At 68.6% G+C, this 21,577-nt stretch overlaps 11 protein-coding genes across 11 annotated transcripts; 6 read left to right on the top strand and 5 right to left on the bottom strand.

Annotated features, from left to right (window-relative positions):
• Positions 1 to 1,185: 1,185 nt before the first annotated feature.
• RHOBADRAFT_28154 (uncharacterized protein) lies at positions 1,186 to 3,001 on the top strand. The gene is made up of 6 exons (XM_018412818.1): positions 1,186 to 1,352; positions 1,436 to 1,535; positions 1,601 to 2,021; positions 2,110 to 2,205; positions 2,273 to 2,545; positions 2,616 to 3,001. The coding sequence occupies exons 1-6, from the start codon at positions 1,310 to 1,312 to the stop codon at positions 2,964 to 2,966; spliced, it is 1,284 nt and encodes a 427-aa protein (XP_018270637.1). The 5' UTR covers positions 1,186 to 1,309; the 3' UTR covers positions 2,967 to 3,001.
• Positions 3,002 to 3,400: 399 nt separating this feature from the next.
• Positions 3,401 to 5,981, bottom strand: RHOBADRAFT_45077 (uncharacterized protein; the record flags this gene model as incomplete). Its single annotated transcript, XM_018414539.1, has 6 exons — positions 3,401 to 4,019; positions 4,096 to 4,193; positions 4,275 to 4,522; positions 4,595 to 5,003; positions 5,096 to 5,308; positions 5,382 to 5,981. The coding sequence occupies 6 exons, from the start codon at positions 5,979 to 5,981 to the stop codon at positions 3,401 to 3,403; spliced, it is 2,187 nt and encodes a 728-aa protein (XP_018270636.1).
• Positions 5,982 to 6,510: 529 nt separating this feature from the next.
• On the top strand, positions 6,511 to 7,637 carry RHOBADRAFT_45076 (uncharacterized protein; the record flags this gene model as incomplete). The annotated part of the gene is made up of 2 exons (XM_018414538.1): positions 6,511 to 7,506; positions 7,584 to 7,637. The coding sequence occupies 2 exons, from the start codon at positions 6,511 to 6,513 to the stop codon at positions 7,635 to 7,637; spliced, it is 1,050 nt and encodes a 349-aa protein (XP_018270635.1).
• A 159-nt stretch (positions 7,638 to 7,796) lies between these two features.
• RHOBADRAFT_54384 (uncharacterized protein) lies at positions 7,797 to 9,423 on the top strand (the record flags this gene model as incomplete). The annotated part of the gene is made up of 10 exons (XM_018417285.1): positions 7,797 to 7,991; positions 8,069 to 8,093; positions 8,164 to 8,210; positions 8,318 to 8,449; positions 8,537 to 8,615; positions 8,696 to 8,746; positions 8,814 to 8,860; positions 8,943 to 8,985; positions 9,075 to 9,131; positions 9,239 to 9,423. 10 exons carry the CDS (start codon positions 7,797 to 7,799, stop codon positions 9,388 to 9,390), a joined length of 828 nt encoding a protein of 275 aa, XP_018270634.1. The 3' UTR covers positions 9,391 to 9,423.
• A 491-nt stretch (positions 9,424 to 9,914) lies between these two features.
• RHOBADRAFT_54383 (uncharacterized protein) lies at positions 9,915 to 10,972 on the bottom strand (the record flags this gene model as incomplete). The annotated part of the gene is made up of 3 exons (XM_018417284.1): positions 9,915 to 10,497; positions 10,569 to 10,763; positions 10,856 to 10,972. The coding sequence occupies 3 exons, from the start codon at positions 10,970 to 10,972 to the stop codon at positions 9,940 to 9,942; spliced, it is 870 nt and encodes a 289-aa protein (XP_018270633.1). The 3' UTR covers positions 9,915 to 9,939.
• A 244-nt stretch (positions 10,973 to 11,216) lies between these two features.
• RHOBADRAFT_37630 (uncharacterized protein) lies at positions 11,217 to 13,854 on the top strand (the record flags this gene model as incomplete). Its single annotated transcript, XM_018413452.1, has 8 exons — positions 11,217 to 11,591; positions 11,738 to 11,803; positions 11,875 to 12,072; positions 12,146 to 12,207; positions 12,284 to 12,460; positions 12,553 to 12,686; positions 12,762 to 13,306; positions 13,390 to 13,854. 8 exons carry the CDS (start codon positions 11,217 to 11,219, stop codon positions 13,762 to 13,764), a joined length of 1,932 nt encoding a protein of 643 aa, XP_018270632.1. The 3' UTR covers positions 13,765 to 13,854.
• Positions 13,855 to 13,949: 95 nt separating this feature from the next.
• On the bottom strand, positions 13,950 to 15,869 carry RHOBADRAFT_54381 (uncharacterized protein; the record flags this gene model as incomplete). Its single annotated transcript, XM_018417283.1, has 3 exons — positions 13,950 to 14,883; positions 14,940 to 15,418; positions 15,489 to 15,869. The coding sequence occupies 3 exons, from the start codon at positions 15,867 to 15,869 to the stop codon at positions 14,040 to 14,042; spliced, it is 1,704 nt and encodes a 567-aa protein (XP_018270631.1). The 3' UTR covers positions 13,950 to 14,039.
• Positions 15,870 to 16,131: 262 nt separating this feature from the next.
• RHOBADRAFT_54380 (uncharacterized protein) lies at positions 16,132 to 17,413 on the bottom strand (the record flags this gene model as incomplete). Its single annotated transcript, XM_018417282.1, has 6 exons — positions 16,132 to 16,331; positions 16,412 to 16,437; positions 16,513 to 16,641; positions 16,725 to 16,754; positions 16,825 to 17,241; positions 17,380 to 17,413. 6 exons carry the CDS (start codon positions 17,411 to 17,413, stop codon positions 16,164 to 16,166), a joined length of 804 nt encoding a protein of 267 aa, XP_018270630.1. The 3' UTR covers positions 16,132 to 16,163.
• A 111-nt stretch (positions 17,414 to 17,524) lies between these two features.
• On the top strand, positions 17,525 to 18,500 carry RHOBADRAFT_54379 (uncharacterized protein). The gene is made up of 3 exons (XM_018417281.1): positions 17,525 to 17,752; positions 17,821 to 18,057; positions 18,187 to 18,500. The coding sequence occupies exons 1-3, from the start codon at positions 17,701 to 17,703 to the stop codon at positions 18,321 to 18,323; spliced, it is 426 nt and encodes a 141-aa protein (XP_018270629.1). The 5' UTR covers positions 17,525 to 17,700; the 3' UTR covers positions 18,324 to 18,500.
• Positions 18,501 to 18,604: 104 nt separating this feature from the next.
• Positions 18,605 to 19,619, bottom strand: RHOBADRAFT_28146 (uncharacterized protein). Its single transcript, XM_018412817.1, has 6 exons — positions 19,611 to 19,619; positions 19,530 to 19,542; positions 19,223 to 19,429; positions 19,008 to 19,155; positions 18,885 to 18,933; positions 18,605 to 18,820 (listed from the first exon to the last, which is right to left on the bottom strand). The coding sequence occupies exons 1-6, from the start codon at positions 19,611 to 19,613 to the stop codon at positions 18,818 to 18,820; spliced, it is 423 nt and encodes a 140-aa protein (XP_018270628.1). The 5' UTR covers positions 19,614 to 19,619; the 3' UTR covers positions 18,605 to 18,817.
• A 151-nt stretch (positions 19,620 to 19,770) lies between these two features.
• Positions 19,771 to 21,011, top strand: RHOBADRAFT_37625 (uncharacterized protein). The gene is made up of 6 exons (XM_018413451.1): positions 19,771 to 19,932; positions 20,007 to 20,128; positions 20,198 to 20,267; positions 20,331 to 20,474; positions 20,558 to 20,689; positions 20,811 to 21,011. The coding sequence occupies exons 1-6, from the start codon at positions 19,818 to 19,820 to the stop codon at positions 20,942 to 20,944; spliced, it is 717 nt and encodes a 238-aa protein (XP_018270627.1). The 5' UTR covers positions 19,771 to 19,817; the 3' UTR covers positions 20,945 to 21,011.
• Positions 21,012 to 21,577: the final 566 nt, after the last annotated feature.

Below are 21,577 nucleotides of genomic sequence, written 5' to 3'. Positions count from 1 at the left end.
GCAGCCCGTCGGCCCGAGACTGACTTCCTCGTTCCATCGCACCCGCAGAGCTGTTCGACGGGCTCGGCGACCTCGAGGGCGCCGCATTCGGCACGGGCAAGAAGGTGCGTCTCCCCCTCACTCCCCTTTCGCCCTTCGCAATCCCGCACAGCCTGACCGGCTCGATTCCCTCTCGCTCGCGCAGAACTACGCCAAGCTCCTCAAGTCGGGCGAGCTCGACCTCGACGAGCTCGACCTCCCGTCCGACTTCGACCCGGCCGACCTCGACCTGTCCGACCTCGAGGGCGGCGAGGACGACGACGACGATGGCTCGTCCGTCGACGAGGCGTTCACCGAGTACGGCATCGACGACGACGAGCTCGTCAACCCGAGCGACGACGACGATCACGGCGAGATGGGCGAGCTCGGGAGCGACGAGGAGGGCGACGAGGCGATGCTCGACGAGGCCGAGGACGAGGAGTTTGCGGGCATCAGCTCGGACGAGGAGGAGGACGAGGAGGCGGACCGAGACGAGGGCGCGCCCGAGGCGGACGCGGCCGCACCGCGAGCGCGCATCGTGCGGTTCGCCGGCGACGATGACGATGAAGGCGCGTCGTCGTCGCCCGCTCCCGCGCCGGCAGCCCCTGCGCCGACCGCCTCTGCCGTCGGGCGCTACGTTCCGCCTCACCTGCGCAAAGCTGCCGCCGCTGCCGCTGTCGACCCTGCGGCCGCATCCGCACCACCCCGCGACGCTGCCCCGCCTTCCCCTTCCTCCTCCCTTCCTTCCGACGCGCCTCCCGCCCTCGCGCCCATCCCCGACGATCCTCGCCTGCGCCGTCAGCTCCAGGGCCACCTCAACAAGCTGTCGTCGGCCAACCTCGGCGCCATCGTCGACGCGCTCCAAGCCCTGTACCGCACCCACCCGCGCGCCGTCGTCAGCAACACCCTGACGCAGCTCCTCCTCGGCACGCTCGCCGACCGCGACCACCTCGGCGAGGCGCTCGTCGTCACGTACGCAGCCCTGTGCGCGGCCCTGTTCCGCGTCATCGGCGTCGAGTTTCCCGCCGGCGTCGTCACCGAGGCGGTGCGCATGCTCGACGGCGCGCTCAACCAGCACTCGTCGGCGGCGGCGGCAGCCGTGCCTGGCACAATCGCGAGCTCGAGTGCGGCAGGCGGCGAGGAGGGCGACTTTGAGGGTCGCCCGGGCGGGAAGGAGGCGCTCAACTTGGCGAGCTTCGTCGCCGAGCTGTACAACCTCCAGGTCGTGCACTGCGGCCTCGTGTACGACCTCGTGCGCGACCTCGTCGGGCGAGGAGCTTCGGGCGAGGGCATGGGCGAGCTCGAGGTCGAGCTGTTGAGCCGGATCGTCAAGCGTGCGTCCTCGAGCTCCTCTTCTCTCTCCCTTTCCTCGACGCATGGTCGAGCACGCACTCACGAGGAGAATCTACACACACAGGCTCGGGGCAGCAGCTTCGCTCGGACGACCCGTCGGCGCTCAAGGACATCGTCTCGCTCGTCAAGCACAAGATGGCCGGCGTCGACCCGTCCTCGATGAAGTGCGTCCGCCTCTCCTTTCTCTCCTCCCTCTTGTCCCACTCATTGACGCTCTCGTCTTGTACAGCTCGCGCACGCGCTTCATGGTCGAGCAGCTCACCAACCTCAAGAACAACAAGTTCAAGGCCGCCGGGTCCTCGGCGGGCGCCTCTTCCGGCGCCGACGGCGCTGTCGACCACCGCACGCCAGTGCGCAAGTACCTGTCGTCGCTCAACCGCTCGCGCGCGTCGGGTGCGGCGCCCGACCCGCTGCGCGTCGGCCTCGGCGAGCTGCGCGACCCCAAGCGCGGCAAGTGGTGGCTCGTCGGCGCGGCGTGGGCAGGCGACCCGCTCGCCGAGCACCAAGCCGGCCTCGAGCAGCAGGGCGGGCTCCTCGGCAAGGGCGGCAAGGAGGCGACCGGCGACGCCGAGCTCGCGCGGTTGGCGAGGAGTCAGGGCATGAACACAGACGTCCGCAAGGGCGTCTTCAACGTGCTCATGAGTAGCGAGGTGCGTCTGCCTCTCTCTCTCTCGATCTATCCTCGTCCTCGGCCTGGCCTAGCCGAGCGTGAGCTCACGAGCGTTCGTGTGAACGCAGGACTACATCGACGCCTGCGAGCGCCTGCAGCAGCTCGGCCTGTCGGACGTGCAGCAGCGCGAGATCGCCCGGGTCCTCTTGCAGTGCTGCGGCAACGTGCGTCCAGTCTCGCCACCTCGCGACCTGCATGCCGAGTCCTGATCCACCTTTTTGTCGCCTGCAGGAGAAGGTCTACAACCCGTACTACACGCTCGTCGCCTCGCGCCTGTGCGCCAAGTCGCACTCGTTCCAGATCACGCTCCAGTACATCCTGTGGGACTTTATCCGCAGCGACCTCGGCGAGCAGAGCGTCGGCGGCCAGGAGCTCGTCAAGAACCTTGGCGGCCAGGCGGCCGCGAGCGACGACAACAAGGTCCCGCCGCGCAAGATGACGCACACGGCCAAGTTCTACGCGTGGTGCATCGCCAAGGGCGCCCTGTCGCTCGCCGTCCTCAAGGTGCGCCCCTCGTCCTCCCTCGTCGTTTCCCTCTGTCGCGCACGGACCCCCTGACCTCCTCGACCCGCAGCCGATTCCCTTTGCGACGCCGCTCCCCGCCACGCGCACCTTCCTCATCCAGCTCATGTCGCACGTCATCCTCGCGACGCAGACGCCCTCACCCGCATTCGCGCTCCCGACGGCGGCGACCAAAAAGGACCGCGCCGCGCTCGAGCGCGTCGTCGTCCTGTGCGCGCCGCACCCTCGGCTGCAGCGAGGGCTCGCGCTCTTCCTCGACCCCGAGGGCGGTGCGGGCGCAACGCTCGCGGCGCAGTGGGTCGGCAAGAGGGTCGGCGAGAGGGAGAAGGCCGTCGTCAAGTGGGGGATGAAGGTCGCGCTCGAGACGCTCAGCGTTGGCGGCATCGTGCCCGGCGATGTGTAGCCTCTCGCTGTCATCGAAGAAGCTCCCTTGCAGTTGTTGCTCTCGCACATCAGAGAGGGCTTAGAGGCTCGTCCGTCGTTCCAGTTTGTCTGGCTCGCAAAGTGAGGAAAAGGAAGAGAGAGAGAGAGGTAGGGGTATCAAGGCGCTGGCTCACTGACTGAGCAGCGGCGCGAGGCGGATTAGACAGATGAGGGAAAGAGAACCACAACGAAGGGCGAGCACAACAAGGAGGTGGGGCGCACGACCGGGACGAGGGGAGGAACGGCCGGCGACGACGGAGAGATGGTGGAAGGGGAGGACAAAGGGACAGAGGGACATCGTGGGAGAAAGTCGAAGGGGGGAGAGAGAGAGAGAGATGTGTGGGTATCAAAGAGGAACTCATCGAGCTGGCCAAGAAACACGCCGTCGCCGCCACCGCCTCCTGCTCGCCGACCTCAACGCCGCGCCGTGTCCGCGCCGGCGATCGCGCGCAGCAGATCTCGCGCATCGACCCCTGCGCCCGCCTGCGTCGAGCCACCACTCGAGCCCGCCATTGCGCCACCAACTGCCGCCGCCGCCGCCGCAAGTCCCGCTCCCTCGCCTCCTGGCGCCGCCGCACCCGGCGCGGCCGCGCCGGCGCCGAGCTGCCCGAGGACGGCGTGCGTCTCCTTGCCGCGGTGGCGCACGTACGCGCTCGCGGCGCGCACAAAGCCCTCGAGGCGGTGCGCCACGTGCGCGAGCTGCGCCGTGCCGACGAGCGCGCGCTGGATCTCGGGACGGTCCGTCGCCGGCGAGGTCGAGGACACGCTGCTCGCCGCGAGGGACAGGTCGCCGGCGAGGACACGCTGCCCGAGGGCGCGGGCGTCGGCGAGGCTCGAGAGCGGGAGCGCCGAAAGCGGCGGGTCGGCGGCGGCGAGCGACATCGACGACGTGTCGAGTGTGCGGGCCATCTTGACCGGGTCGTCCCACGCGCGTTGCGGGGCCGGGGCTGCGTCGTGAGCGGCCGAGCGGCGGTCGAAGAAGGCCTGGTACGTCGGCTCGAGGGCGTGACGGCGGGCTTGCTCCTGGGCGATGCTGCGGGCGACGGGGAGTCAGTCTCCCGTGCGCCTTGGCGGAAGAGAGAAGGACAGAGAAGAAACGAGAGACGTACGCTGCGTAGGCGGCCTCGAGCTCGCCGAGACGAGCGGCGTTGGCCTCGTTTTGCGGGTGCGGAGGCAGGGTCGCCGGGTCCTGCGACGCGCTCGGCTCCTGCGGACACAGACAGAGTATGTCAGGAGCTGCGACACGAAAGGACATAGACACGAGAGAGAAAGGGAGAGGCGGACGCACCGAGAAAGGCACGCTCGTGTCGACCTTGAGGCGGCACACGTCGTCGACCCAGCTGTCGACGATCTCCCTCGCGGCGCGCTCGACCTCGTCGCCCTCGCCCTTGTCGCCGAGGCCCGACGGCGCGAGGACGCGGCCCCGGGTGCGCTGCGACGCCCAGCTGAGGAGGGCTCGGAGCCGCTTGGCGAGCGGGTCGGACGCGTCAGTCGAGCGGTACAGCTTGTCGTCGGCGACTTGCGGATGCGGGACGGCTGTGCGCAAGGGCGGGCGTCAGTGGACTCGTCGTACGGCGAGACGAGGATGCAGAGAAACGAGCGACGCACCGTCAAACCCGCCGCCGATGCTGCTGCCCCTCGTCGCGCTCCCCCTCACGCTGTTCCGCCTCGCACTCGCTGCACCCGATCCGCCCATCGTCCGCTGCACCGTCGCCGGCGTCCCCGGCCCAGCGCCGGCGCGAAACGCGATGTTCTTGACCTGGACGGGCGTCTCGTGCACGTGGACGCTCGCGCGGCCGTCGGCGGCGGCGGCGGCAGCGTCGTGCGGGAGCGGGTGCCGGCCCTGAGCGCGAGGCGGGGTCGCGTCAGGGCGGGCGCGGCGAGCCGAGGTCGAGGCGGCGGCGGCGTGCGAGGGAGGGTGGGCGGCCGAGTCGGGCGTGACGTCCGTGTCGGAGCCGGCGGCGTTGTCGTCCTCGGCGTCTGAGGTAGGCGAGGCGGGTCGCACGACTCGAGGGGCCTGTGAGAGGGGTCGAGAGGTGTCAGTGAGCTCGCTCTTGAGCGAGAGGGGGACGAGGAGGGAAGGGGAGGAATGAGCTCTCGGCGACGCACCTTGCCCTTGCCCTTGCCCTTGGCCGCGCTCGCCGCCTTGCTCCCTGCCGCACCTTGCGACTTCTTCTTGGCGTGCGGCGTCGGCGGGTTGGTCGTGAACGGGAACGGGTCGGCGGCGCCATCGCCTGCATCGTCGTCGTCGTCGACGAGGGCGGCGGCATAAGTCGGCGGCAGTTTGTTGACGCGTTGTGCGAGGTCGGCGACGGCTCGAGGCTGTTGCAGGGAGTCGATGCGAGTCAGTGAAACGCGTCCGACGCGTCGAGGGAGCGAGATCGAGTGGACGAACAACAAAGCCGCGGCGGGCGGGGGCCGGCGCAGGAGGAGCGCCGCTGCTGCTCGACGCGACGGGTGCGGCGGCGGTTGCTAGACTGGACGAGGCGTTGTCGCCGTCGGCGTCTTGACCGGGCGCGACTCGTGGCCGTTTGGCGGACGACTTGGACCTCGAGGGTGCTGGTGCGGGCGGGTGGTCGGGCTCGTCGGCGGCGTCGTCTGGGTCGGACGCCGAGCGGTCGTCGCGATGGGGCCGCTTCTTGGCCTTGGACAAGGGCTTGGCCTTGCGCGCCGGTGCCGAGGTCGAGGCGTTGTTGGCGCGTGATGAGGACGAGTCGGCGCCGACAGGGTGGTCGTCGTCGTCCGGGGCGTGCTCGTTCGAGAGGCGGGTGCTCCTCCTGCGGCCGTTGTCGGCGATGACGGTGCCGCGGACGGGCTGGGGGCCCTTTGAGCCGCGGCGGCTGAGCTGCTTGGAGGCGGGCGGGGCGGGTTTGGCGCGTTTGGGCGGGGGCGGTTGGTCGTCGCTCGAGGGGTCTGGGTCGTCGCCGTACAGGTCAGGGTCGGGGACGGTCGACTTGCGGGCCCTTGACTGGGCTGGCGGACGGGGTGCGGGCATGGTGGTTGAGCGTGGGAGGTCGATGAGGGAGGAGGGGGGGGGGGGAGGGGGTCGGCGAGGAGCGAGGCGGGCCTGGGTGACGGGCGGGCGGCCGTGCTAGTGTGTGGCGCGGTGCAGGGTGGAGGTTGGGCACAGGTGGGCCGGGTGCATGCACGTGCAGCGAGCGGCGAGCGGCGAGGAGGACGAGGCGAGCGATTCGGCCCCAGAGGCGAACCACCTCGAGTCGCTCAACTCGCTCCCTCGACTCGCTCTGGCGTGCATGGGGACACCTTGGTCACACTCATAGCCACCTCACTCGATTTACTAGAGCAAGAACCGATTTACCCCGAGAAGAGGCCGCCAGCTCATCTCGTCGCCACCTCTCGCTCCCTCCACCCTCTCCCCCTCGCACCGCTACACGCTCGGCACCACCACACAGCCGCACAGCAGCACCTGCACTCGCCTTCAACAAGCGCCGCACCAGCCCCGGTACCCGCACCGCCCTTCGCCCCGCCTCCTCCTCCTCCTCCCGCAACCCCCGCTCCCCGCCATGGGCAACGACGGTGGCTCGATCCCCAAGCGCCACGAGCTCGTAAAGACCAAGACGACCCGCTCGCGCGACTCGGACGCCGCCCTCACCCACCAGCAGTGGGCCTTCTGCGCCCTGTCCAAGCAGCCCCTCCGCGCACCCGTCGTCGCGTGCCCGCTCGGCCGCATGTACAACAAGGACGCCCTCATCGCCCACCTCCTCGCCCCGTCACCCGCCGCCAGCCCTTACGGCCTCGACGGCCACCAGGTCGCCGGCCACATCCGCTCCCTGCGCGACGTCGTCACCCTCCGCCTCACCCCCAACCCGGCCCTCGACACCTCGTCGCGCACCGCCGCCGACAAGGACGACGAAGCGACCCTCGCCGGCGCCGCAGGCGCGTCGGACCGCCCACCGCCCGCCGCCTTCGTGTGCCCGGTCTCGCTCCGCGAGATGAACGGCTCGGTCCGGTTCGTGTACCGCGTCCCGTGCGGCTGCGTCGTGTCCGACTCGGCCCTGCGCGAGCTGCGCCGCATCGACCCGACCCCGTCGACGTCGACGTCGTCCTCGCCCGACGACGTCAGCGGCGGCGGCGCGCGCGCGTGCCCCGTCGACGGCGCGCCCGACGACGAGGCGAGCGCCGCCCGCGCCGAGCAGTACGTCCCGCTCAACCCCAAGGGCGAGGAGCTCGAGCGCATGCGCGAGGCGTGGGACGTCCAGAAGGCGCGCGACAAGGAGGACAAGCGCCTCGCCAAGAAGAAGCGCAAGGCGGCCGCTGGCGGCGACGGCGACGAGGTGGTGGCGGCGGCGGCGGCGGGCGAGGGCAGCAAGAAGGCGCGCAAGGCCGACACTGCGGCGGACGTGCGTGCGGCGGCGGCGGCGCACGCGCCCGCGGTCAAGGCGGGCGCGAGCGTGCCCCAGTTGTCGGCGACGCTCGCGGCCAAGCTCGCCGACGAGAAGCGCAAGCAGAGCCCGGCGATCGCGAGCCTGTACGTCAAGAAGGGCGAGGACGAGATGCGGGTGCGTCCTCCTTTCTCTCTCAGCGTCTCGAGGTCGAGCGAGCGCGCCCTGACCTGTTCTCTCGTGCGCCCGCGCAGGACAAGGACGGGAGGAGCAACTGGATGACGATCGGCTCGTACTCGCGGTTCTGAGCGCGTCGGGCTGTACTGCAAGGCGTCTGTGTTGTTGTCCCTCGAAAGCGCGAGCTCGAGAGCAAGCGAGAGGAACTTGTCAAGGTGCGAGCGAGAGGGCCAAGTCCATCAGGTCGTCCACGCTTCCAGCGCCCTCCCTCGTCCGCCTCACCGCATAGGATGCTGCTCCGCTCAGCATATCCACGCCTGCCTCTCCTCAGCACCCGGCGAGCAGCACGGCACCTCCCTGCGGCCTCGTTCGCCCTCACCTCGCCTCGTCCCCCGCCCCCACACCTCGCACCTCTCGCCAGCTCTCGTCTCCTGTCCAGCTCGGCAGCGACACAGGCGCTCATCCCCTACGTCGTCACGCGAGAGGTGCGCACCCGCTCCCTTCTCCTCTGCCCTCCCCCGTCGTTCTCGGCCACTGACGCCTCGTTGCTCGGTGCTCGCAGCCGAGGGGCGAGAGGGTCTCCGATGGTGCGCCTGGCTCCGAGCGAGGGCGCAAGAGAAGCAGTACCGAGTGCTGACACCCCGCTCCCGCCTGCAGTCTACTCTCGACTGCTGCAAGAGCGCATCGTCTTCCTCAACGGCCCGGTGCGTCGCTCGACTCGCTCCTCTCGGCCCGCCGGCTCTCACGCAGGGCGTGCGGCGCCTCCTCGGAGGTGTACCGACTGCTCACTGAGCCCTCGCCCAACCCGCAGATCGAGGACGCCCTCTCATCGGTCACGGTCGCCCAGCTCCTCTTCCTCGAGGCCGAGTCGTCGGCGCCCATCTCGCTCTACATCAACTCGCCCGGCGGTAGCGTCACCGCCGGGATGGCCATCTACGACACGGTGCGCTCGGCGTTCTCCTCTCTCTGCTCGTCCTTCTCGCCTGTCGAGGCGAGAGGACAAGAGTTGACCATTCTCGGCCGCGTGCAGATGCAGTTCGTGCACTGCCCCGTGCACACGATCGTCGTCGGCCAGGCGAGCTCTATGGCGTCCCTCATTCTCGCCGGAGGTGCGTCGACCGCGGTTTGTGTCGGTCCCTCGTCCTCGAGAGCGAGGAGCTCACGGCCCTTCCCCTTGTTGCGCCCACAGGTGAGCCAGGGCACCGCAGCGCCTTGGCGCACTCGTCGGTCATGATTCATCGTGCGTCCTTGTTCTCTCTCTCTCTTCCGCGTGTTTCGTCGTCGACCCGCCGTCGCCCTCGTCGCAGAACCCTCGGGAGGCGCAGGAGGACAAGCCTCGGACATCTCGATCGTTGTGCGTCTCGCTGCATCTCCTTATGGGTTCTCTCTCGCACAGTCGCGCCGAGACTGATTCTTCGATCGACGGCAACTCGCAGGCCAACGAGATCCTGCGCATTCGCGAGAAAATGTTCGACCTCTGTGCGTCGAGCCTCTCTCGCTCCCTCTCTCCTCGTCGTGCACAGTCGGCGAGACAGTGAGGGTCGAAGGTGACGTTGATCCCGTCGCAGACGCCGACCACTGCAAGTTCCCGGACGAGGACCGCCAGGTGGCGCGAGAGCGCTTCGGTCCGTCCTCTCTCTCTCGCTTTCCTCCCTCTCTCCCGCTCGGTCGCCCTACCCCGTTCCTCATCGTACTGACCGCCCTGTTCGCCTCAATCTCCCTCGTCTCGCAGCCCGCATGCTCGACCGCGACCACTACCTGACGCCGGACGAGGCGATCAAGCAGGGCATCATCGACCAGGTCCTGTCCAAGCGGCCGAGCGCAGGCGCTGCGGGTCCTGCGGGCGAGGGTGAGGGACGAGGAGAACGGGCGAACGCGCCGTAGAGGAACGAGGTGCAAGGACGTGTCCTGTCCGTCGAGCTGCGGCGCTGCGAGAAGTCCTGGGAGATTTCGAGAGCTCGCTCGCTGCACTTGCCTGACCGACTCGGCTCAGCGAGAGACGTTGTCGCACAAAAGAGAGAGCGTCTCGAGAAGCTTGTGCTTGCCGACGGCGTCTTGCGAGGACCGAGGACCGAGCAGTCCCGCCGCGAGCGATTCTGAGCGGTTCGAGCGAGCGCTGAACGGACTTTGCGCGCCGGGTAGCTAGTTGCCACCCTGGGCTGTCGTCAAGACGCGGTAAGCGCACGCTCAGGTGGCCGCGACGGCGCGCAGGCTCGAGGAGAACGGTCGACGCCCGAGGGACCGTGCACGGCCGAGCCGCACGACAGCTGTCTCGAGCCGGCTTCCACTTTGTTCAGCAGCTCTTCTCGCCCGCTCTCGACTCTCGAGGCTCGGCGAGAACGATGCGACACCTTGTTGAGCAGGAGAAAGAGCCTCGCTGGCTCTCGCGAGAGGAGAGGTGGAAGGACTGGCGAGCTGCGGTTCGTATTACAGTTACACCGACCGATTGGCCCTCTGACGCGCCTGAAAATACCGCTCGAGCTCCCGTCTGAAGCGATTCCTCGTCGCGAGCGGCATGAGGTCGGCGGCGTCGACCGCGTCGAGCACGCGCTGCTCGCCGGTCGCCATGAGGGCGTCAAGCTCGAGCGGCGCGATACGCGGCGTGCCGAGATGGAGGATGGCCCACGTCCCGAGCGTCATGTTGACGACGAGCTGGCGGTACAGCTTGTTGAGGACGACGCACGACCCGGCGCCGAGCCACATGTTGTCGCGCGCAAAGGCGTCGGGGTCGCTCGCGAGGGCGTCGACGCCGCCCGCGGCCCACGACTCGAGGTACAGGGTGCGGGCGTCGCCTGCGCGCATGGCGAAGAAGTACCACGCGGCGCGTGAGCGCTCGACGACGATGCCGTGGGCGAACGGCGGGCGCGTGAGGACGGCGAGGAAGCGGTACGCCTCGGTGAGGTCGGCGAAGCGGTCGTCGCGGGCCTCGGCCAGCGACTCAAAGCCGGGTCGTGGGCGAGCCTCGGTCGACGTGATCGAGGTGACAAAGTTCTGGATGGCGGCGACGAGTTGGCGGTCAGGCTCGGCGCGACGAGGAGAGTGACGAGCGGGAGGGGACGCACCTCCCATGGCTTGACGTCGCCTGGATGACCCTGCGGGTCGGCCTGGGTGATGTCCTCGTAGAAGGTGGGCCTGCCAGGACCGTCCAAGCGGCGGTCCTTGTGGGCGCACACGAGGTCGAGCTCTCGGGCCGTGAGCGGCGGGATGTAGAAGACATCGGGGTCGCGCTTGCACAGGACCTTGTGCGTCGGCCAGAGCTGTGTCGAGGAAGGGCGGTCAGCTGCGGTGGAAGGGGGTCGACGCCGTGTCGAGAACGCCGAGGTGGGGGAGAAGGAGGGGTGGGACGCACGAGGGTCTGGCAGCGCCTTGAGCAGAAGCGTACGGCTTTGCAGGCACTGCAGTGGCTGGTGGCGGGTGTTGGGCACACGGCGCACTGGCCAGAGCGAGCTGGGGGAGCAGTGCTCATCGCAACTGATGAAGAGGGCGGGTTGGACGACGGCGAGCGAGGCGAGAGCGGCACTTGCGGCGGGCAGCTGGGGTGCAGGTAGGGCGATGTCTGTAGCTGATTGCAGTGGTGCACAGGTTACTCTGGCCTGGTGCGAGGCGTGAGAGAGCGGGGCGAGGTTCGAGTCGAGCTTGAGCTCGCCTTCATCAGCTCACGGCTCTCTCTCTCGCCCTCCCTCGACCCAGCTACAGCTCCAGGCCCCGCCATGAGCAAGGCCAAGCAGACCGTCTTCGCCGACCTCGAGCCTCAGCTCCACCCGCTCCTCCTTCGCGCCCTCTCGTCCCTCTCGTTCCCCGTCCCGACCCCGATCCAGGCCACCCTCATCCCGCTCGCGCTCGAGTCGAGCCGCGACATCCTCGCCCGCGCACGCACCGGCAGCGGCAAGACCCTCGCCTACGCCATCCCGCTCGTACAGGGCATCCTCCAGCGCCGCGACCGCAACGAGCTCGACGGCACCCGCGCCCTCGTCCTCGTCCCGACCCGCGAACTCGCAGAGCAGGTCCGCGGCCAGCTCAACAAGCTCGTCGACGGCCTCGGACTCGGCGACCAGGACGGCGACCGCATCCGCGTCGCCAACCTCGTCGGCGACCACGCCTCGACCCGCAAGAAGCGTAAGCACGCAGCCGGCGAGCGCATCGAGCGGTCCGTCCCTTGCTCTCCCTGCACTCTCTTCGACACTGTCGGGCGTCGTACTGACCTTGCTGCCCCGGCCCCGACAGGATGCAGCTCGCCGACCGCCCCGAGATTGTCGTCGCGACGCCCTCGCGCGCGCTCGCCCATCTTCGCGCCGAGGTCCGTCCCCTCGTCCTCCTCCTGCCTCCCCTGCGCAACCTTTACTGACCGCTCGACGCGCTCGCCAACAGACGCTGCACCTCGAGCACCTCGACTACCTCGTCATCGACGAGGCCGACCTCATCCTGTCGTTCGGCCACTCGAGCGACGACATTCGCTCGATCCTGTCGGGCCCGTGGGGCCTCCCCAAGGTGTACCAGAGCTTCCTCATGAGTGCGACGTTGACGGGCGAGGTCGAGGAGCTCAAGGGCGTCGTCCTGAGGAATCCGGTCCGTCCTCCCTTCTCTCCTTGTCTCTCTCCTCCTCGAGATCAGCACTGACTCGCTCTTTCGTCGCACTTAGGTCGTGCTCAAGCTCGAGGAGGACGAGGACGAGCTCGCCAACCTGTCGCAGTACTGCGTCCGGTGCGTCCCCCTCTCGCTCCTTCTTGCGGTTGGGTACCTCGGCTCACTCTCCCTCGCCCTCTCCCTCTCCCCACAGCTGCTCCGAGGAGGACAAGTTCCTGCTCTTATACGTCATCCTCAAACTCAAGCTCATCAAGGGCAAGTGCCTCATCTTCGTCAACGACACGGACCGCGGGTACCGCGTCAAGCTGTTCCTCGAGAAGTACGGCATCAAGAGCGGCGTCCTCAACGCCGAGCTTCCCTTCAACTCTCGGTGCGTCGCACGTTCTCTCTTCTCTTGTCGGTGTGCAGCTTGGTCCCTCGTCTTCGAGCCGGCACTGATCCTTGGTGATTGCGCGTGCACAGGTACCACGCCGTGCAGGAGTTCAACCGCGGCGTGTTCGACTACCTCATCGCGACCGACGAGAGCGGCCTCGAGGGTCACGACCGGGATACCAACGAGGAGGAGGAGGCACAGGTCGAGGCAGAGGGCTCGGGCAGTGCGTCCTCTCTCTCGCCCTCTTTTTCCGCCCGTCCTCGTCCGTATTGACCCGCACTCCCTCTCACCGGCGCAGTGATCACGACCCAGCCTTCTGCTGCGGGCGACAGCGACGCCGCCGCCGCCGCCGACGCGCCGACCGCCGCACCGGCCGCGTCCAAGAAGCGCAAGCGGTCCAAGGACGGCTCGGGCTCGTCTCGGCCGTCGACGTCCGAGTACGGCGTGTCGCGCGGCGTCGACTTTGTCGACGTCGCGTGCGTCATCAACTTTGACCTGCCGTTCTCGTCGCGGTCGTACACGCACCGCGTCGGGCGCACGGCGCGCGCCGGCCGCACGGGCACGAGCCTGTCGTTCATCGTGCCGCGCGACCAGTGGGGCAAGCAGAAGAAGAATGACGTGAGCCTCGAGACGGCGCGGTACGACGAAAAGGTGTGGGCCCGCATCGAGAAGGCGCAGCGGGCAAAGGCGCAGGAGATCAAGGAGTACCGGTTCGACCTCAAGCAGGTCGAGGGCTTCCGGTACCGCATGGAGGACGGCCTGCGCAGCGTCACCAAGGCGGCCGTCCGCGAGGCGCGCATCAAGGAGATCAAGAACGAGGTGCTCAACTCGGAAAAGCTCAAGGTGCGCCTCGGTCCTCTCCCTCCTTCTCTCCTTCCCTCTCGAGGTTCAGCTTCTAATCCTGTCCCTGTTCTCGTCGCCCACAGGCCCACTTCGAGGACAACCCTCGCGACCTCGCCTTCCTGCGCCACGACAAGACGCTGCACCCGTCGCGCGTCCAGCCCCACCTCAAGCACGTCCCGGGTTACCTCATGCCGCGCATCGCCGCTGTCGGCGCCAACGACGCGGCTGTCGCGGCGGCGGCATCGGCGGCGGGCCCGGGCGCGGCAGGCGACGGCGACGGCCCCGTGCTCGGCAACGTGCCGTTCCACAAGCCGGGCCGCGGCGGCGGCGCACGAGGAGGACGCGGCGGGCGCGGCGGAGCGAGGGGCGGCGGACGCGGTGGCGCAGGAGGTGGACGTGGCGGCAAGAGGCAGGATCCGCTCAAGGGCGGCGCGTTCAAGTTCTCGGGCAAGAAGTGAGGGGCCTGAGCGCGAGGAGGCCGAGGAGGAGGGGCGACGACTTTCGCTGTAGCTCGCGCACGTGTTGTACGACTTGCGGCTCTCCCTCGGACGCGACTCTCGCAGCGAGCCTGAGCGACAAAAGAGAGGCGCGAGCACGAGTGTCCTTGCAGAGAAACGAAGCGAAACGACAAGGGAGGGGGAGAGGCAGGATCAGGACAGAGACTTGCAAGCTTGCGCGCTACGAACGACGAGGGAGCTGTACACAGAGGAGGGAGAGAGAACACGGTCGACACTCAAGCGAACCCGCCGCCACCACCGCCAGCCTTGCGCTCCCTCTCCTGCGCGAGAATCTTCTCAGCCTGCTCCCTCGCCCTGCGCGCCTCGTCGTCGCCCTCGCCGTACGCCGGCAGGTCCTCGTTGCGCTCGTGCTCGCCCGACTGCCCGTCGAGGGACGACGACGAGCCCCACCCGGCCGCGTCGAACGTGCCCGGCATGCTGAGCGGCGGGATCGCGCTCTGCGGCGCCGCGCCCGCCGGAATCGGCTCGTGCGCGTGCGCGTGCGCCGTCGCAAAGCTCGACGTCGAGCCCGAGCCCGAGCCCGACAGGGTCGAGTTGCGGCGCGGGCTCAAGGTCCCGCTCGAGGGCCCGCCCGTGCCGAGGATGGGCGCGCCCGTCTCGGCGACGGTGGGCTCGGGAGGCGCCATGCCCGGGCTCGTGTCGACGCCGGGCGGCGAGAGGTCGACGGCGACGGCCGTCGCGGCGCGGGTCGGCGACGTCGGGAGGACGGGCGAGGTCGGCGAGAGGTTGATGCGCGAGGCGGCGCCGGGCGAGAGGGGCTGGCTCGCGCGAGCGGGGAGAGGCGGCGGGATGCTCGAGGGGGAGGGTGACGAAGCGCGAGGAGGGAGAGGCGGCGGCACGCCGTGATGGGACGACGACGACGAAAAGGATGACGTGTCGAGCTCGGCCTGCGAGTGGAGCGTCGCGAGAGGCGGCGGGTGCGAGATGTGGTGGTGGTGCGCGAGAGCGGGTGCGTGCGCAAAGGCGTTCGCGGGCGAGTCGTGCGACGAGGGCGCCGATGAGGGGGGTCCGTGCGAGTCGAGCTGCGAGAGCTGCGGGCCGTGCGTCTCGCCGAAGCTCCTGCGAACGGAGTGTGTCAGGTGGGTCGCAGGTGGAGAAGGAGAGAAGGGACGCACCTCGTGTCGCTGTGGTTTAACACGCTCGCGCCATCATCGTGCGCCTGCTCGTTGAGCTCTGGCGCCGGTCCCGGCGTCCAGCCAGCGAGCGCCGCCTCGAGCTCGACCTTGACGCGCGCCGTGCGCTCCTTGCCCTTGTACTCGTTGCCGGCGCCCTGCGTCTCGAGGCCCTGGAGGAGGAGCTCGCCGTACGCGGCGACGAGGGCCGACTTGTCGCCGAGGGCGCGCTGCGCCATGAACTGGCGCGAGAAGGCCTCGTGCAGCTTCTGGCGCTTGAGGACGGCGAACGACTGCTCGAACGTGCGGTTCTCGGCCTCGACCTGGGCGTGCTCGGCGCGCAGCTTGTGCAGCTGCTCGGACGCCTTGAGGTCGGCCTTGGACGTGGTGGCGGCGGCCGCCTCCTTGCTCAGGGTCGCGATCTTGTTGGCGAGCTGCTTCTCGTTGCGACGACGAGGGACGAGGTCGTTCTCCATGTTGCGCTGCGGGGGCGAGTACTAGGTGAGCAACGGGTTCGGCCGAAAGAGAGGGAGAGAGGACGGGGGGACGCACAATGTCCTTGAGGATGGCGCGGCTCTCCTCGACCTTGTTGGCGCACTCTTGCTCGAGCTCGCTCGTCTTGAAGAGCATCCACGCGAGGCGGTCGCACGTGTCGGCGACGTCGAGGCCGTCGTCGTCGCGGGACCAGGTGAAGAGCTGCTTGGCAAACACCTGCTGCTCGCGCGCGAGGGCGTGGCGGTCCTGGACGCAGCCGCTGAGCGACTTGATGACGAGCTGGAGCTGGAGCGTCTCGGCGTGCTGGCGAGGGTCGACGCGCGCTGCGCCTTGGCGAGCGAGGTGGGGGAGGGCGGAGAGGGGCGGCACGCGCTCTTGTGCGCGCGACAGGAGCGACGAGATGCTGGTGCGGGTCGTGGGCTTGTCGTTCTCGCTCATGGTGCAGATGGGCGGGCAAGGGAGGTGAGAGAGAGGGAAAGCGAGGGCGAGAAAGACCGACAGACGTCGGTGAGCGAGGCGGTGCAAGCTCCTCGGCGGCAAGCCCGGCTCCGCATGACACACCTTTCTTTCGCTGCGGATTGCCTCGCTCCAAGACGGAGGCAAACACACTCGGCCTTGAACTGCGTGTCGAACGAAAGCTTGGTACAAACGAGCGCGAGAAAGTACGACAAAGACACGCCCGCCCCGAGGACCGTGCACCGCTCCTGCTCCTTGCCCCTCGCCTCCTCCCGCTCAGTACCGCCCCGCAGCATGCGGCGCACCGTGCACCGTGTGCCCTCCTGCTCCTGCGCCCGGGCCGCCGACGGCGTGACCCGCGCCGAGGCCCGAGTGCTCCGCCGCCGCCTTGCCCTCGGTCTGCTTGATCTCGCCGATGGCGACCTTGCCCGGGTTGTGCGTGAGCTGCGAGAGTGCGAGGTGGGTCGAGTCGAGAGGTCAGGCTCGGGCGTACAGCACGAGAAAGTGCAAGAGAGAGGACGGACCTTCCCAATGGCAACGTCGACTTTGCCTGCGAGCGAGACGAGGCATGGTCAGGTCCTGCCCCCTCTGCTCGAGCCCGATGAATCCAGAAGCAGAGACGCACCCGAGAGCTTGTCACCAAAGCTAGGCTTGGGCACGGTCGTCGTGGTCGTCGTGGTCGTCGTGCCCGGGTCGCCCGGCTTGAGGCCCGTCGAGCCAGCGACGTGCGACGCGTGCGCCGAATGGTGGTCGTCTGTGGGAGTGTGCGGAGGGCGAGCGTCAGGACCTGACGAGCGAGGAAGGGTGTCGCGCAAGGAGAGGAGGGAAGGGACGCACGAGCCGCCGAGTGGGCCTTGGTGCCGGGAACTGTGACCGCGCGCGTCCTGGTCAGTGTCTTCTCACGTCGCCGTCCCCTCAATGAAGAGAGAGGACGCACCCATGCTCGCGACGCCCGCTCCGCCGTGCCCGCTCCCACCCGTCGCCTCGGTGCTCGTCGCGCCGTACCCTCCCGGCCGCGCTCCCTCGTGCCCAAAGCCCGCAGCGCCCCTCGCCGCCGTGTCGTACCCATGCCCATGTCCCGGGTGCGTCGCCTCGTACGCCTTGGTGCCCGGGACCTTGCTCGCGATCCCTCCTCCTCCCCCTCCTCCGGCCGTGGTGGTGCCGTGCGCAGGCGGCGCGCTCGTGAGGACGCCGCCCTGGGTCGAGCCGTGGCTCGCGACGGGCTGCGCGACGAGAGCGTCGGCGGCGGCGTCGGCGGCGTTGGACTTGCGGCGCGAGCCGGGGAGGAGCGACTTGAAGACGTCGCCCATGGGCTTTGGCCGCTCGCCGGGGTAGGGGGCGTAGGGGTCTTGCGCTGCAGGGGCGGGTTGAAGGCGGATCAGCTGGGCCCAGAGAGAGAGCCCTCGTGACGTGGGTGAAGGGCTTCGGGTGAGGTGGGGGACGGGCGGGAGGAGGGCGAGGAGGACGGGGAGAGGGCGAGAGGGGGGCGCACTGTAGGCTGTTCCGCCGAGAGCACCGTAGCTCATTGTAGCTTGGTGTGGTAGAGAGAGGGAGAAGCAAGAGCGAGAACTGCGCCAAGCGGAGCAGGGAGGAGGCACGCGGTCCGCCGGCGCTGCCGCGTGACGTCGTCGAGCTGCGCACGCCCGCAGAGCTGAGGCCTGAGGCTACAGCGCAAGCAGCTGAGCGTGTCGGAGGCTACGAAGAGCTGTGCGGGCGAGCAGTAGAGCTTGCGCCCTCGTCTCGTCGTCGGCCCCACTCGGCTCGACCTCTCTCCGCATCTCTCGCCTTGTGCACCAGCTCGAGCACCTGTGCGATGACTCAAGACGCCCTCAGCAGCTCATATGCACGCCCTGCACCCAACTCTGGTGCGTACCCGGCCCCCCTCAAGTCCCTCTCCTCCTCATCTCGCTGACTCTCGCACGCACGTCCACAGGCCTCAGCACACCTCGAGCACCCCCAGTTACCTGCCCAGTACCGCCAGATACTACGTCTCGCGCCACTCCAGCTTCTGCAACGTGCGAGCCGGTCGCATCCAGCTCGCGAGAAGCGGACGAGGCGTGCGAGTCGAGCGGCGAGCGGGTTTCGGCGTACGGCGGCACGGTGGACGATAGCGCGATGATCGGGCGGGACTCGGCTGGGGACGACGGTCAGAGTGAGCGGCGGGACCAAGGTGCGTGTCGAGACGTCGACCTCAGCCTTGCCTGCTCCTCCCCTCCTTGCACCTCGCACCTCGCGCTCTCGCGACTGCCCGTTCCCCTCACAGCCGACCCGCAGCCTGACTCTCTTCCTCCTCCCACAGCTGCTGGACCGTCCTCCTCCAGCGCCGCCGTCGCCGCTCCTCCACCCCCACCGCCCGACAAAGCGCTCGACCCGACGCACCACCGCCCGAGCGCGCCTCGGCTCCACGAGCGCAACTTTGGCGCGCTCGGCAGTTGAGCGGCGGCAGGGAGGGCACAAGGAGGTCCTGCTGGACGAGAGGAGAATTGCCGGGACGAGACGCAGAACGAGGAGCGTCGAGGAGAAGGAGGAGGAGCACGGCAGTGGGCAGGTCGTCTCTGCGAGCCGCGGCGGAGCAGTACTTGCCGGTCCTGCATCGTTTTACAAGGCTCGGTTCGACAGAGCGGTTCGCGTGCGCCAGAGATCCGAGAGGCGCAGAAAGAGAGCTTCCCTCGCCGCAGTTGCTCGCTCTCGCTCTCTCGCTCGCGTCGGCACGACCTCGAGGCAGGACTCGATCGTATTGCGAAGGATGGATCGTGAGGGCGCGTGATGAGTACGTCGGGATCAACAGGGCGCGGGGCGCAGGGGACGAGGGTTGAGAGGAAGGGAGGGAGGGAGGAAAAGGGGGGTAGTCGAACGTCCGTGGTATGAAGTGGCGCGCAGCAGCGAGGGAAAGACGAAAGAGTGTCGAGGTGGAAGAGAGATCGAGCCAATCACTGTGTGGCAGACTTGGTGAGCGAGAGAAGGGCGAGAGGGAGAGAGGGCAGAAGGGGGGCGCACCTGGTTCAGGATCTGCTTGACGAACGAGACATAGTTGATGTTGCCCTCGCTGTGGTGGGGACGAGTCAGTTCGAGTCGGGCTCGGGGCAAGAGAGAGAGAGAGAGGGGGGGGGGGGGACGTACGCCGTGACCTGGACGCCCTTGAGGAGGTCGTCGACCTCGTCGTTCGACAGCTTCTCGCCGAGGCTCGTCAGGACGTACTTGAGCTCGCCCTGGCCGATGTAGCCGTTGCCCTCCTTGTCAAACACCTGGAAGCCGCGGATGAACTCGTCTGCGGCGTCGAGGCGAGTGAGTGGGCGCGTCGAGGGAGCGCGAGAGGGGAGAGGGAGGGGACGGACCCTCGGTGCCGGCCGGGTCAAATCCGCCGGGGCGGTTGAGGATGTCGAGGAAGGTGTTGTAGTCGATGTCGCCCTGGCAGCGGGCAGCGAGGTCGTGGACGTCCTTCTGGGTCGGGTTCTGGCCGAGGGCGCGGAGGACGTCGCCGAGGGAGTCCTGGGGGATGGCGCCTGCGCCGCGCTTGTCGAACAGGGCAAAGGCTTCCTTGGCTGCGAGTGTGGGAGTGGTCAGGGACGGGTGAGGGGCGAGGGCGAGGGGCGTGTGTTGGGTGAGAGGAGCGTGGAGGGAGCGAGGAGCGAGAGGGCTCACCTTCGTCGGCGGACTGCGTTGGGGTGCGGGTTCAAGGTCAACTGGGTTCCTGTTGCAGTGCGAGAGAGTCCTGGTGCGCACCATGGCTCGAGTGTGGGTGTGGGGGGAGGACGAGAGCCAGACGGCCAGCAGGACGACAACGACGACGACGACGAGGCGTCTCTCTTCGCACTCACCCACTGTGCTTGCTTGCTCTAGTTCAGTCTCGCTCAAGCACTGCTCCAAGCCTCGCCGCCCAACCCGCCCGTCGCCTCGTCCAGCTCCCACCACTCTCCTCCCCTCTCCACCATGGCCTCGTCTCCCCACGCCATCGTCTCGCCCTCGGTCCTTGCCAGCAACTTTGCCGACCTCGGGAACGAGATCAAGCGTATGATGCACTGCGGCGCACAGTGGGTCCACATGGGTCAGCTCTCTCCTCTCCCTCTCCCCTCTCTCGTCCTCCTGCCCCACTCACCTCTCCCTCGCTCCTCCCTGCAGACGTCATGGACGGCCACTTTGTCCCCAACATCACCATGGGCGCACCCGTCCTCGCGAGCGTCAACAAGACGGTCGACAACGTCTTCATGGACTGTCACATGATGGTCGCCGACCCGGCAAAGGTGCGCCCCTCGTTTCGCCCACAGTCCCGCTCGACCGCACGCTCACCCTGCCCTCACATCGCACCGCAGTGGGTCAAGCCTGTCGCAGAGGCCGGCGGCAAGTCGTACACGTTCCACATCGAGGCCCTCTCGCACCCTGGTCCGTCCCTCCTCGTCCTCTCCCTCGAGCGCGCCCGCCCTGACCCGCAAAGCGCCCACGCAGAATCGGCGCACGAGCTCGTCGAGCTCATCCACTCGACCGGGATGCGCGCCGCCGTCGCCATCTCGCCCGACACGCCCTCGAGCGCCATCTCGGACAAGCTCGGCGAGAGCGTCGACATGCTCCTCGTCATGACCGTCGTCCCCGGTCCGTCCCCTCGCCGTCTCTCGCTCTCTATAGTTCCCTCGTCCTCGCCCCTCCCGAGACTGACTGTCGTCCCGCGTCCGCAGGCGCCGGCGGTCAAAAGTTCATGCAGTCGTGCGTGCCCAAGGTCGCAGAGCTGCGCACCCGGTTCCCGACCAAGGACATCCAGGTCGACGGTGGTGTCGGCCCGGGCACGGTCGGCTGCTGCGCGCGCGCCGGTGCGTCTCGCCGGTCCTTCCTTCCTTCTTCCTCCTCCTCGAGCCCGCCCTCAGGGCGAGGCCTCACTTGCCCCGATTAAGGCGCACCCGTCCTGACGGTCCTCGCCGCTCAACCCTGCAGGCTCGAACGTCATCGTCGCCGGCACGGCCCTGTTTGGCGCCGACAAGCCCGCCGAGGTCATCGCCGACTTCAAGCGCCAGATCGACGAAAGCAAGAGCAAGTGGGGCACCGACGGCGCGCTCGAGGACAAGTAGAGCTCGACGAGCGAGCGTCGTAGAAGAGTGTCCATAGGCTGTGCAAGGAACGCGTCGTCTGCAGTCGATCCGCCTCTGGAGAGAGAGCAAGCCGTCGTTCCCCTTCTGCGCGCCTGCGCTCGCTCGCTTGGCTACTCGACCGTCTGCTCGTCGGGTCGATCCTTCTCGTCGCGCGTGCGCCGGGCAACCTCGGCGGCCGTGCGCCGACTTGACTGCTCGTTTTGGAGCGACGGCCGTCGCTCGCGCTCTCGCTCCCTGTTCGAAGCCTTCTTTCTCTTGTGCCTCGCCTCGAGCGCGTCGTCGCGAGCGCTAGAAGGGCGAGAGCGCTACAGTACAGTGCGCACGGCCGTCGCTGAAGCCGCTGCAGCAGCTACTTCTGCTCGAGACGTCGCTCGAGCTTCTGTGTGGCGTCGTCTCTCAGCGACAGGCCAGCAGAGCCGCCGAGAGCTACATCGACAGGCCACCGAGCGTCGCTTGAGCAGCACCAGACGCGTGAGCATGCGCACGGGCCCCGAGGGCGCAGCCTTCCCAAGTCGCGAGTCGCGCTTTCCTCGCCTCGCGCTCTCGATTGAGCGTCCCGGCGCTCGCACACACGGTGCCAGAGACGTTGGCGAACGTCTGAGAGACGCGTGG

This window comes from Rhodotorula graminis (assembly GCF_001329695.1).
Source record: "Rhodotorula graminis WP1 unplaced genomic scaffold RHOBAscaffold_8, whole genome shotgun sequence".
NCBI lineage: Eukaryota > Fungi > Basidiomycota > Microbotryomycetes > Sporidiobolales > Sporidiobolaceae > Rhodotorula > Rhodotorula graminis.
Note: the sequence above shows the minus strand (reverse complement) of the source record. Positions and strands in the feature narration are given on the sequence as shown.